This window comes from Dermacentor albipictus, chromosome 2 (genome assembly GCF_038994185.2).
Source record: "Dermacentor albipictus isolate Rhodes 1998 colony chromosome 2, USDA_Dalb.pri_finalv2, whole genome shotgun sequence".
Taxonomy (NCBI): Eukaryota; Metazoa; Arthropoda; class Arachnida; order Ixodida; family Ixodidae; genus Dermacentor; species Dermacentor albipictus.
The window spans coordinates 171,567,372-171,581,917 of NC_091822.1; the positions used below are offsets into that span (position 1 = coordinate 171,567,372).

The following is a 14,546-nucleotide window of genomic DNA, read 5'->3' on the forward strand; positions in this document are numbered from 1 at the left end:
GTTGTTTGGCAGTGCTGCATGCAACCGCGAAAAGATGTCAGCTATGAGGTTTGATTTTTCTCCATCGTTGCCTCTGTTGCCAAAGTGTCGCCTAACGAGAGTGACGAGGACGACATGGAAAACGACAGCACAGGCAATTCAGGCCGGACAGTGGCAGAAGCTGCACATTACGTCAGCCTCATGAATGCAATTGTCATGATGAGAACAACACCCCACAATGAAAAAGACGCCCCGCAACTTCTGCAGCACTGCCACACCTGCGCACTGAGAATGTGCAATGCCAATGAGGAATCTGCCATGCGAGTGTTTGCCGAGAAGAGAGGGCTGGCTGAAAAGCTGGCTCGCAGCTTCAGTAGGTGTGAGGCCGCTGTCGTCGCTGCTAGGCCGCGGCGGCATGAAGTAAAAATAGTATGTTGTTGCGCGAAGGGAATAAAAACTGCATGTTTTTGCCTTTTCACCGCACTCTCCCAGAGATCTGTTTTTGACAGATAAGTGGGCGATCTCATGCTATTTCGGTTAAGCAGTACTGCCGTTTATTGCGCACTTTTTCCGAGCTCCGGCCAACTACGGTTTAACGATGTTTGACTGTACTAGGAAGCTATCACCCAGACTTGTGTATGTTACAAAAGAAGATAACCGGCCACGATTATAATTACTTTATTTAAAAATGTAATTGATTACAATGGGCCAGTCAAGCAGAATCTCGTTAATTCTGACTTCATAGGACCCCAAGAAAGTACAAATTAACCGAATGTCAAATTATCGAGGATACCAAGAGAATAAAACAAATGCTTACTACACGAACATGATTGTATTAATCAAATTAATAAGTAAATCCTGTTTCTGGGTAGTTTGCACAAATGCAGTGTGAAAAAGTGCTGAAGCGACTGCTACAGTGTGAAAACTGCAATGCTCGTCATCTCATGACCGATTAGAGGTCGAAGAGTAAAAGGCCTTGTGGCTTCTTTCGACAGCGCAAGACCCTCACCTCATCTTCATCCAAGGTATGCTTTTCACTACCACATGCACGTCCAGATTATATTTTTACCCAGTGAGCTGGTCAGCAACAAACAATGGTCTATCACGATGGAGCCGGCAGATTCGATGGCAGTGTGCGTGCTGCGGTATTGCTTACGCATTACACTAAGTAAAAACAAAACTACTGTTAACTGCAACCCATGCAACCCCTGTGGATGAAACTGTGGTCGCTTTCAATGTAATCATGGTCAGGTGGTGACCATGCAATTACGAAGGCATGCAGGCGACCCACACCGAGTCAAAACAAAACTAGTACTGCTTTGCGTGTCCACTGCAGACAAAGCTGTGGTCACTATCGATGCCGCAATTCTGAATGCTGTCTACATAGCTTTGAAGGTGCACGGCCAACGTGCACTAACTTGAAACTGCTGTTAGGCGCAAATGCGGTGGACAGGAGCGCGGTAGCTATTGACGTGATCATGGATCACGGTGTCATGCGCAGTGGCAAACAAGCATACAGGCTACAAAGACAAATAAACACGATGCGTTCGGGCATTCCTGCCGCTTTCCACTGATGGCTAGAGATGCAGACTCCACTGTTTCATTTAGGTTGGATGCTAGCACTGCTCTCGCTTTCTTTATGTCGCACATTTGAATCACTGGACGTTGCTCATGCTTTGAGGGTTGTCCGAATTAACCGGTGTATGGCCACATATGTCCAAGTGAATGAGTGTTTGGTGCCATTAAATGCATACACCTGTCGGGACAAGAGAGCTAGTCCAAATCGTCCGGTTTTCTGAGTTAACAAAAGTCGAAGTAAGTAGGTATTACGTGTTAACAAAACACACAAAATTGCCATGTGACTGGCCACTTGAGGTTCTTTGCGTGTATTCATGGGCTTCTTTCTTGTTCGGAAAAACACTTTTGTGTAGCACATATTGAGCAACAGAAAGCTGTATCAGGATTTTTAAATTGAAAGCATTTCTTGGCAACATTTGCCACTTTGACAGTATCTATCTAACCACCTACGTCTTGTTGCTCTCATGCTCGTTTCACTAACTTGGTATGTAGCAAAGTTTCCGTGGCATGACAGGAGTGTATAATGAACATAATTGATAGGTCATGACAAGAATCTCATGACATGCTTGTCATGTAGGTCATGAGACAGCCACCTACGTCTTCGTACTCTCATGGTCATTTGATCAACTTGGTATGTACCATAATTGCTATAGTATGCCAAAAGTGTATGACAAAAAAATGATATGTCAATAATGATATAAATGACATGAATCTCATGACATGCCTGTCATGAAACAGCCACCTAAGTCTTGGTGCCCTCATGGTTGTTTTGTTAACTTCATAGGCTCCCCGCACACTGCTTCGCATAACAACGATTCCCACATGGCATGGGATCTGCTGGCTTTTTTTCATCTTGCTCTACAATTTTCGCATTGACATTTTTCATCTAATTTGAGAAGTTGGTGAAATAATGATAATTATCTGATTAGGCAGAAAGCAAGTAGTTTGAGTATCTGCAAGCAACAACAAGCAACATTACCTTGGTTCTGTCCAGCTATGGGGCATTTGCATATTTTTAAATATTTGTGCATTATAGTTTGGACACTCTGAATAAAAAAAGCTAGATACACAGACAGGCGCCCACTTCTCAGCCAGCTGTGCTGCTCCGCTATTTAGATTCTTTATCAAGGAGTAACTGTGCAGCGCGTTTACGCTCGAAATCAAGATAATATACAAAGGCGAAACATGCAAAAGTCCACTGCTAGTGCCAGTCATCCTCGCAGTTTGTTAAAACGATATCTTAATTACGCAGGTCGTTAAGGTAGGATGCAAGGCATCGAGGCGGCCAAAGTCTCTGACGCCATCTGCACATGCTATCAGAAACGTGCACAGCTGCACACAGCCCCCCTATTTCTGGAAACCTAGTTTTGCAAGGTCTGCGAAGCAGCTGGTCATGCAAGGCAATATTGCGTGAATAGCTGGCTCCATGCTCGCTATCAAAAACTGCTCAAGTATGACAATGTAACGGTCAGAAAAGAAACCTGGGACTGGAAAGTACAGTGTCTTGGAAATTTTGAACGCCAATAGAATTGCGAAGTGTACGTTAGGGTGCACCATGTGCTATTCGAGGCACTCGATTGTTCAATACTAATTGCCGGCGTTGCTGTGTGCCGCCAAATTTTTTTCTTGAGAGGATAAAACTGAAATTGTTGACAGCACATCACCTAAGCTGAGTCATTAGTTTCTATCATAAAATCGACATTCTAAAAACAGCAATGCAGTGAACCAAGGAAATTAATACTATAAAAAAGAAAACGTGCTTTCACAGTCACGAGAAAAAAAGTGCACTTTTTCTCTGGGTTCATCGGTGAACCGGGGCTGCACCGGAACGCACTAGCGAATTTCTGCATCTGTCGTAGGGGCACATTGCAGGTCTCACCGGTGATGTTTCTGGCACAAGTCATGAGGCAGTAGGTCAGGAAGAAGACCTGGTCATCGGTGTAGTCGAGACCGTGCAGGCGGTGTTGGACGTACCTGCCGTGTTTTATGCTAGCCCTACGGTGCGCAATGAACGATGTGGTAAGTGCCGGTGCCAGGGGAAACAAGGCCGCGAAACGAAGCTCCCGTGGGTCGTGGCTGCCAGCTGGCAGCGTGTTCGCATCAGAGGTTGTGCCACTGCCTCCAGACTTGCGGTCAGATAACAAGTCGCAGCCGACTCGTTGCATATAAGCCGGGGAGTCCCACCAAAGCTCTCTCTTGCCTTCGCCCGTGCTGAGGACACCGCGCTTGTCGAACGAGCGCACCATGCACTCGGCGATGAGCGTGCCGAAGCTGCCATACTGCATGGCTGTTGTGCCACTCAGGTAGAGTATCGGGGGCTCCATGGCACCCAGAGATATGTAGGCATTGTTGTAGTAGTAGTCGTATCGACTTGGCGAGCCGTCCCCGAGCCTCTTGGAGTAGACGCTGATGAAGTAGTCATGGCCGATGAGGAGCCGGTAGGCTTTGGAGACATTGATGTAGTTTTCCAAGTACGAGGTGCCTATACTTGGAAAGTCCCGGTATAACCGAGCGAGATCGACGTCAGAGAAGAAGTTCTCCTCTGGCATCATGTCCAGCGTCAGCGCGTCGATTTTGATGGTCGCCTTACTCTTGATGGCGGCTTCAATCCACTCGGCGTCTTCCAGCTGCTCCTTGATAACCCTATGAATGCTCTGGTAGAAACGTGCGAGTTTGCCACGCACCCTGCTGCTGTAGCGCGTGTAAATGTGCTTGACCGCAATGAGCAGGCCGAAGTGGGCCGCCGCATACTTGAGGCAGATCAGCTTCCATCTGCGCCTGCTAGCTTTGGGGTCGGACGTGTAACGCATCTCTGGTTTTCCTGCGACCAGCCACAGGGACGTTCGGATGAACACGAATGATAAGCCTTCCATGAGCGTCTGCCTCTTTTTCTTGTAGTTCTCAAGCAGGGTGTACACGCTCCGCAGTATTGCTTCATCTTCCAGAGCAACTGGGCTGTCCGATGTCCACGTGAACTGGGGACTGTACAGTTTGTTCAGGCTGCTGAGCCAGTCGTACCCCCGTTTGGGCATCAGCTGCTCAATTTCCTTCATCATAATCTGCGTGTCAGTCGTGGCACCCGGTGGAAGTTTGAGCGCGGCATTTATGATGTCCTCCACGGTGCCCTTCAGTTCCTGGATGCTCGAGTCGGACGGCGGCTCGACCCCGAGTTCACCGCAGTACCGTCTGACGACTTCGGCAAACGTAACTGGTGTCCACGTGGGATCCAAAAATCTGCGGCTCAGTATGCCACGCGTAACGTATAGCGTCTGCGGCCTCCGCTTGTATGCAGGCAAGGCCTCCAGTTGAAAGAGGTAGTTGATGTTCCAGGTGATAGTGAGGTTCAGCAACGGGAGCAGCGCGTCGATGTCCGATTGTTTTTTCTCCGGCCACAAGAAACCTAGGTCCTGCTTGAAGTTTATGTAGAGTTCTACGTCGGTCGGCGTCAAATTGCGTAGCTGGATGCAGCTCTTGTAATAGTCCATCGCCTTTGGCACCACGGCCTTCTCGCTGGGGCCTTCCATCTCTTCCATGGCGATTTGGGTCGAGTCGGCGAAGACTCGCGCGACCATGGAGCGCTCTCCCCTTTTCGGCTTCCAGGAGCCACACGTGAACTTGTAGAAGTTGTTGCAGGGGTCGACGCTAGTGTCCATGGCCTCCTTGAGCTCAGTGGCATGCCTAAGGCAATCGGAAGTGTTGCAGAACACTATGGCGGCATGTGGCTTGGACCATATCATGATCATCAGCAGGGCTCCACTGGTGAGGAACAGCACTATTGCAATGATGACCATCTTCTTGGCATTTGAATGTTGGTGACGGGTCGTCATGTGGCTAGTCTAAAGAAATAATGAAATAAAGAAATAGAGGTGACCTTGTATTATAGGCTGGTCGCCGCATAGGTACACAGAAACAAACTGTCTTATAAGGCTACGTAAGAATTCAGTGCAAACTCCGCACACATAACTGGAGTGCAGCTGCCTTTTACGCTCCGAAAAGTATATACGAGGTGCGACACAAAAGAAACGAGACTAAGTGTGTAGCTTGAAAAAAGAGTGGAGTTCGCAACAACTGTTTTGCTGACATCGTCCCACACACCTCTATTCATGCGGCCAGTTTTGACGGAACCGATCATGCCAGTTGGCAGTGCTGCGTCATTGAGTGAACATGTGCAACTGCATTCTGCTGGAAAAATGTCTGATTTAAAAACCGAAGCGCGAATCAACATCAAGTTTCTTGTGAAACTTAAGAAATCTGCCACGGAAACATTTCAAATGTTACCTGAGGATTATGGAGATGAAACTTTGTCTCGTGCACATGTGTTGAATTGTGTAAGCGGTTTTCAGGGGGAAGGGACAGTGTGGAAGATGATGAACGTGTGGGCGCCCAAGGTCAGCGATTACAGACCAAAACATTGCCAAAGTTCGTGATGTGATCCGTCGTGACCGAAGATTAAGTGTTCGTGCAATGGCGGGGTTGGTTAACTTGGATAGGGAAGCTGTTAACGCATTTTAACGGACAAATTACGCATGCGGAAGATTCGTGCGAAGGTTGTTCCAAAAGTTCTGTCCGATGACCAAGAACAGTGCCGTAAGGACTTGTGTGTGAACATGTTAGAACACATTGCAAACGAGCCAAATTTGTTAGAATCTGTTGCAACATATTATGAGACATGGATTTTTACCTATGACCCAGAAAGTAAGCACAAGTCAATGCAGTCCAAGTCCCCAGGATCCCCAAGACCCAAATTAAAGAAGCACGCATGTCAAAATCAAAATTCAAGGCAATGTTAATTGTTTTCGACATTAATGTAATTGTGATGATTGAGTGGGATCCCAGTGGTCAGACTTTTAATCAACACTACTACATCGAAGTACTAAAAAGACTTAGTGAAAAAATTTGAAAAAAAGGTCACATGTGTGGAGTGATGGATGGCTGTTGCACCGGGAGAATGCACCCGCCCTATCTGTCAAGCAGTTTCTGACCAGCAAAAACATTACTGTGATGGGGGCATCCTCCTTATTCACCTGATTTGGCTCCATGCGACTTTTTTTTTATTTCCTAAAGTAAAATCTTCCTTAAAGGGAACCCATTTTCCCTAAGTTGAAGAGGTTCAGGCAAGAAAGGAGAATCTCCTGAAGGGCCTTCCAAGTACCTCATTTCAGAGCTGTTACCAGCAATGGCAGCACCGAATGCAGAAGTGTGTGAATGCTGAAGGCGACTGCTTTGAAGGTGATAATGTCTCAGAGAACTGATTCTGTAAGTACAATAATTTATTGAACCAGTCTCGTTTTTTTTTCTTTTTTTTGTTGTCGCACCTCGTATAGTGCCCGACTGAGGCAAAGTCAGCGCTTGACCTCTGACACTCATGCCAGCTGGAGTCTGCTGGAGTAGGTCGAAAGTGTAGCTATTGTTCTGCTAATGTGAATGCTAGGCTTATTGGAAAATGAAAGTTCTTATGTACCCAACTGAAGTATTACCTTTGCCTGAATACTTATACTGCTATCTAAAAAAAAAAATTGGAATTTCAGCTTAAAACCTGACACAAAGGTATATCTATGTCAACGTACGGGAAAATTAGCCGCCTTAAGGGGCCTCTCACCTGGCCCCATTGCAAATTTTGGTTTTACGCTAGAAGTTAATACAATCATTTTACTTTACAGTGCGTAGCATTCTAGAATTAGTTTGCAGCATCTTTGACAATGGCAGTGAAGTTATTAATCGTGTATTTGATCCCTCGACAAATTCTATAACAAGGATGCTGAGCTACAAAGGGACATTAAATATAAAACTGATTTCTTCTCTATCAGTCAGTTATCATGGTACGATATCGAAAACATCACTCCTAACACGATAAGACGCTTAATAAGCTAGAAGAAGCGCAATGGCAGAATACTGGCGGCAACGCCGCCTTGAAGCTCTCGTACCAGCTGCTCGCTGTGACGTCATTTATTTTAACAGCGTCCTTTAAAAAGGCCTATTGTGTTGTGGGTAAGATAGACTACATTGTGTTCTACAGAAACTAAATGTTGAACATGACAAGTTTCAGTAAATTTTTCTGAACCAATGCGGTCTAAATGCGAAGAAATACTTAGAAATTCGTGACGTCACAGTTATCTACCGGCATGGGGATAAGGCGCGAAATTTAAAAACTGAAACATTGGCCTTCATTTTTTTCTTCTAATAATCAGCGTGTTGTTGAGAAATTAAGAACGGAGTTTTTTTTTTTTTTTTAGATAACGCTTTATCCTTCCAGACTGACTCGGTTGCTTTTCAGTAGCAGCGCTTATGTGAATACGACAATGGCTCATCGCATCGCATTTCGTGCACGTCCCATTCTTGCAAATAGCGGTCAGGCTGCAGGGGGCGAAGGCAGCCTGGCCATTTCTCCGCGTTGAAAACGGTGTATGTAACATTAGGAGTGTGTTTATTTAACCATGTTCATTGGTATGCCATTAATTTTGTTGGAAGAGCGTATGGCGCGATGCTGCAAAACTGAACAACAGGCAAGAATCAAAGGCGAGGTAATTCTGGGATGACCGCAGGAATGCTCAAAATGCATCTGATAACCTACGTCAACAAGGGCTTGTAAGACAACCGAAAGCAGCCCACGTCTTGCAAAGCGTGCCTGTATGCATTACCACGCATTGTTCCTGTGTTAAGTAATGTGCAGATAAAATAAAGAAGGCGTTTCCAAGCAAGCGCCTATTTATTGTTTCTTGTTTATGGGGTTTCCTTTGAAAATATAAGTAATACCTGCCACCAAGGATTTGCATGAGTTCCTCACTTGACCTGGGAGAAGCTGTATTAGTCATGGCATGTACCCGCGATTCATTTCGCTTGCTTGTGGCTGCCAGGCAGAGAAAGACCGCTATATATCCCCCGTCTTGCTCTTTACGTATGAAACAGACCAACGAGAGGTGGCGCCCTCCATATAATTCGCGTATGCGTCCGTCTTGCCAGTGGTGAATCATGCTTTGTCTGCGGTTACGCAAGGTGTATTACAATCCGGGCCAGCCTTGGAACCAGTCTGCTTCGACGGTCAAGTAGACAATATCGAGTCTATATAATGGAAAGCATTTGGAACACATCCCTGCGAAATTATGTCACCTCGCTAAGACGTAATAAAGGAATGAAAGTTAATATCGCTATGCTCTGAAACGTTTCGTAAGATAACGTAAGACAAACAATATAGCAGGCAACATTTAGGTTCCGGGTTACCAAGCAGGCTGATCAGCCGCCATCTTGTTTTGACAGCAGAGTATCCTGGATCGTATTTGACTACGATGTTTTCGCGATGCTGTCTTGTTTGCCAGTTTTGTCGGGATAGATGATGTCTAAATTCCATGGAGTTAATATCACCAACTCTTGGAGGAAAAGCTTCCTATGGGGCCCATGTATTGAAATCGGTAACCGCAAAGGCGCCGCCATGCGTTGCCACTCCGTGCAGGCGCAGACGACGATGGCGCGATTAAGGCCAGACGCGCAATCAATGTGATCCTGATCCTGGATGGATGGATGTTATGAGCGTCCCCTTTGGAACGGGGCGGTGGGTTGCGCCACCAAGCTCTTGCTACTATGCTGCCTAATATCCTACCTAGGTTAACCAATGAAAAAAGAAAAAAAAACTATGAACTACCACGTCCATCCCCTATCGCGAACTGTGCTTTTGTACGTCTCCGTCTTTTGTCGTTTCCCTACTTTTCTTCCACCAATCCTCCAATCGCTTCTTACATGCTTCTTACTAATGTCTATTGCGGACCTGACTCAGTATAGTGGCACCATCTGGTTTCGACACATGCAGACGCATGCTTTCACGCACCGTGAGTTTTACATACATATTTTATAGATACCCATCCGACCTTGCTGAAAAATATACGGCATGAACTTTACACGATACCTATACGTACGTGCTACTTGTAAATGCTTGTTCTTGCATAACAGCTTGAAGGCTTTCTAATGTTGCAATATGAGTCGTAGCAACATGGCGGCGCCCTAGCGGTTGCCACTTTTTTCGCCCAGCATAGAGTTAGTGTACTCACTCTATTGTAAGTTTACGCCGCACCAGCGGCGCTTGCTGGAGAAACATATACTGATCTCAGAGTTTATGCTGTTGCTGGTTGCATGCGGTGGAAGTGATTTTGGGACACAAATGCGTCATAGGCGTCGGGTTTTGAACATCACCTATTAGAACACAATTTAATATGACGGCTGTCCGCTTTGCTTTAGCGTTCACGGTGAGTATTCGAACACTATGGCAACTATGGTCTTGTACGCAGGCATGGAAGCCTCGTTGCAGACGATGCTCCAGACGACGCGCTGTCTGTTCTTTCACGCATCTTCGCGCGGCTTGGGGCGTTGTCTGCTTTCGTAATTTTTCGTTGCTTGAAGCTTCGGCCTCCGGATATCATCGTAATATTTAAATTTCGTGTGCTTTTATTGAGAACCGGGCCTTAAGATCAGGTGAGAAGTCGGTGCTGATATTACGATATATTTGATGCGCGCGACTCACCGCTGCTGTCATTGTAGGGCTTGCAGCGGTTTCCGAAACCTTCGAGATCGGTTTAGTCCTATTTTCCTCGAGTTCCATTTTCTTCGTTCCTGGCCCTACATCCTTCGATTTCCGGCTTTTCTAAACACATGTAAAGAAAAAGAAAAATGCGATGAAGAAATTCGCATTCTGCTTTCACTCCTCGCGTTTAAGCCAACAAGTACGTATATATGAGCCAACAATGACAGCTGCAAGGAAGACGCTCTAACACAGCGTCATTTGCTTTATATACGCTGTACTTGTCTTTTTCCGTGGTGCTGCCTTTCTGCCGTGGATACTGGAAGGCACACGGACATGTACTGTCGTCATCAAAGTGAAACGGAAATGAGTATGTTTCTTAAAACGACTATAACAAGTAATGCATGGGTTAGAATCTGAAATTATTTATGCATGAAAATAAGTTTTCTTCTCGAAGTTTTAGTCTCACTGTACGCTTTTATGGCGAGCACGTGTGTTTAGGCCCTACGGAGAGTCTATAGGAATATTTAGGTGTTACTTTTCATACTGACGACGACTGTACATGTTGCATGCACAACATACACACTTCAAAAACGTAATACGAAATAATGTTGCCTTAACACACTGCCCATGTGTTTTCAGCAATCTGATAATGCAAAGCCATGAAATATATGCAATAGTACTTTTTCTATAAGTTCCGACCGGAAGCACGTAGGAAAAATAACCGACTTTACTGATGCTTCGGCCGGGGTCCGGCCTTCCCTTTCATATATATACAGGGTGTCCCAGCTAACTTTAGCAAGAGCTTAAAAATAGCGAATTCCACGTAGCTGGACATAACCAGGTTAATGTATGCCGTCGCTTGGAAATACTCCAAGTATATGAAATGAAAAAAAAAATCTATATGAAAAGTAAATATGTGTATGTAAAAGTATATATGAAAAAAGTAACCAGAGTACCTCCAAGTGACGGCAGAGAACATTACCTTGGTTCTGTCCAGCTACACGGCATTGGCATATTTTTAAACTCTGGCTAAAGTTAGCTGGAACACCCTGTATATATCGGTAACGTATAATTCCGCGATTGCATGGTTGTTCCAAAAGCAGTACCCCAACACAAGTTTTCCCTGTGGATCGTTGGGCCCCAGGACTACACATACGACATGCATCACCGTGCTGGGGCACAAAGCCAGCTCGCGGACGCTTTATCGCGAAACCCAATCGACAAAGCTACCCCGCGGACCCGCGAAAACTGGGCCATGTTTTCTCGACAAGACCTGACAAAGGCCCAACACGCCGACAAAGGTTTGGTTTCCCTCGTAAAAGCTAGTTTCAAAGTGTCCGTCGAAATGCATTGACGTTCCATTTACATTTCTTTTTAAGAAACCGCTGCGTTATGCATTGAAGTGCAAAAGTAACTGGAGCGCAGTTCGGCGGACATTTCGAAAACTAATATCTCGAGACTGGTGCTGCCCAGAGAATTCGTTCCAAGTGGATACGCCGTGCAAACTCAGCGGCCATAATTCGTAGGTTTTAAATATGTCCCGTAAAGAAATCAATTTTAAAAAGTTAGTGTAATTACGTTAATTGTTCAATTTAACACTCGATTTCTCGTAGAAGTAATGTACGCCTTATGGAGTAGTTTAGATCAAGGGTTACAATTGCGCTATCTGCCGTAGGCAATCGTTAAAGGGACACTAAAGTGAAAAATGATTTCTTCTGCATCAGTAAATTACCGTTCTGCAAACCCCAAAAACACCACTCTTACAACGATAAGACGTTTCGTAAGCCAGAAAAAGCGCAAGAACGAAATACCGGTGGCGACGCCTACTTAAGTTCCCACACCTGGGGGCTGTGACGTCATGGATTTTCAAGGCATCTTCTAGGGCCTACCAATTATATATAGCGGTACAGATTGACTACATTGTGTTCTAAAGGAACCAAATATTAAACATGACAAGTTTCGGGAACCTTTATTCAGCCAACGCGGCCCAAATGCGATAACATACTTTGGAATCCCTGACGTCACGCTGACGTACCGGCGCTGGGGTTTCGGCGCAAAATTCAAATACTGATACTTGCACCTTCATTTTCTCATCTAATAAACTATTTTTTTTTTAAATGACTGCCTGCAGGGTTCTCAGACAATGCTTCATTAGTCTAAACTGATTTATTGTTTCGCTTTAGTGTCCCTTTAAACAATCTGGTGCAGCTAGAATAAACCCTGCATATGGTCGACGCTCGTGTTGTAGTCTACCAAGACTAACGCTTGTCGACATGGCTTCTGATCTGACATCGATTCGCTGGGCCGTTATGAGGAGGATCACAGTCCGCTCGCCTACACTCCACAACCACGATTCGACATGCTTGCTGACGTGCCCGCCTATGGGCGTGCGTGGCACGCTAATCTCGGAGGCTATGGGGCGTGTCGACATGAGCGTGCGCTGGGTAGTGGAAAGAGCTGCGGTCGCTGGAAGTCGCCAGCACGTCAACCAACACCTCTCGCTGTAGCGACGCGATGCCGCCCATCGCAGAGGTTCACTTAGCATCAGAATTTAAACGGGCTTAATGTGAGTCATACTTCACAGCTCCCGAGCTGACCTGCCATTGTTCGTCGCAGTGTTGCAGATCCTCCAGACCAGCCGTTCACAAGCTGTATATGAATTTCGCTTTCCTGGCTAATGTGGGTCAACACTTTTCTTCGCTAACGCGCGTCAAGAAACGTGCCACGGCCACATAAAAAAAAAAAAACTCTACAGACGTTTCTTGCTGGAGTGACAGTCTGTGCAGCCTCTGGAGTTTGTACGTGTTGCCCATTTATTAGTGACTGCAGACTGACTGTGGACCTCAAGAGACCAATGTTTGCGCACTGACGACTTTTGCCTGTAGGCAGCGTATAGAATTATGTAGACGAAACTATAAACGGGACAAAGCTGTCCTGAAGGCTGCAGAATTGATTTTCACGAGGACGCTTGCCCGCACTCACTCGTTTCGATGACGTGCTGGACGAGGCTGATGACTTGCGAGACCCTGAGTGCTTCCGCCTCTGAAGAGCCAGTGCAGCCCTCATCGCCATGGCGGACTTGTACGGCGAAGCAGAAGGCAGGTGCAGGAACGAGGTGGCTATGGCTGCCGGAGTCGACGTGCGCGTTCTCGGTGACGCTCGGTGAGACGGCTGGCAGGCTCGCGAACCCTTGTCTCGCGAGCTCGCGCTCTCTTCTTCTTCTGCTTCTTCGTTCAAAATTCTGGCGCGTATCCACGAGGGGAGGGAACGGGGATTGGCCATGGTTCTGAATGGAAACATGAATTTCTTGCCTCCTGTCAATTTATCGATTTGTACTATCTATATTTAATTAATAGTGATTATAAATTATGTTTCGGTCGTTTTCTTGAATAGTAGTCGTACGAATTTCGGCAAAGATGCTACGTTACGAAAATAACGCGATTCAGTGTTAATAACGAGGAAAATGTGTTCTAACAGAAGAGTCTCCCGGTTACAATGACGTACTCATTATTGCGACTCGGGGTCGCAGACGAGAGATGGACTCTTGAGGCGGAAGAGGAGGAGACGAAAACCTTTATAGAATCTGTACATATAGCAGGTAACAGAGAGTTTTAGTTCAGGGGACGCAATCGCATGCGCAGCCCCAGACGTAGGGGTCTGCGCATGCGCAGTACCGGCGCCCCTACTTCTTGCGTGCGCATTTGCGTCCCTAAACTAAAACTATCCAATCGCTTACAAGTGGCGGTGCTGAAGAGCGCACCAGACCGACGGGGCGGCTGGTGGCGACTCTCTCTCTTAACAATGGGCCGGCTCTGCCTTAAATCCCTTTGCGCGTCCCATCGTCGGTAGGAACGAAGCAGGAGCGGCGCTGACGTCAACCGCGTCGCTTTCCTCTTTCGTCAAAGGAGAAGTTCAAGCTGCGTAAAACCGGTCTCCACGGCAGGTGTTAGCAGTTCTGTGGAATTATGAAGGCTGGCAGTGGATTCGCCATGCTGCTCTGTGTACCCGGAATCCTCAGTTCGAGCCACGGAAAGGGTTCGGCAGTTTCCTGGCACTTTGCCGGTTGTCACCAAGGGCAACCACTTCAGAAGAACGAGGTGGGGAGGGGGAAGCGCCCGTTGCCTCCATGTATGGACGCGGTGTGGCACAACATGATGCACAGTTTGACATACTTCCTTTCGGGCTCGACCAAGGATAAAATGTTGATCACCAAGAGAGAAAGGCCCACATGCTCTGCGTGTCCTTCCTAGTCTTTTTCTTCTGCTTCTTTGTCGCCGCCCGCAATAAGCGGTTTACCTGTAAAAGCAAGTTCTGCTCTTATTAAGGCGAAAGCCTTGTGTGGCTCGTTACAATGGCTCACACCCACTTAAGGTGGCGTCTAGTCGAGTGATGCAAAAACTATCATCATCAGCAATGACTCAACCCCGTAAGCAAGCAAATATGCATTGGCTCATACATTGATTGGAGCCATCCTTAGAAC

General features: G+C 46.4%; 1 protein-coding gene across 2 annotated transcripts; it reads right to left on the bottom strand.

The window, feature by feature from the left end:
* Nucleotides 1-641: 641 nt before the first annotated feature.
* On the bottom strand, nucleotides 642-13,363 carry LOC135900867 (endothelin-converting enzyme-like 1). 2 transcript variants are annotated; one of them, XM_065430458.1, is made up of 3 exons: nucleotides 13,049-13,363; nucleotides 10,067-10,186; nucleotides 642-5,393 (listed from the first exon to the last, which is right to left on the bottom strand). In XM_065430458.1, exons 1-3 carry the CDS (start codon nucleotides 13,346-13,348, stop codon nucleotides 3,261-3,263), a joined length of 2,553 nt encoding a protein of 850 aa, XP_065286530.1. In that variant the 5' UTR covers nucleotides 13,349-13,363; the 3' UTR covers nucleotides 642-3,260. The 2 variants fall into 2 exon arrangements, with proteins under 2 accessions (XP_065286530.1, XP_065286531.1); XM_065430459.1 differs by lacking the exon at nucleotides 10,067-10,186.
* Between the last annotated feature and the right edge of the window lie 1,183 nt (nucleotides 13,364-14,546).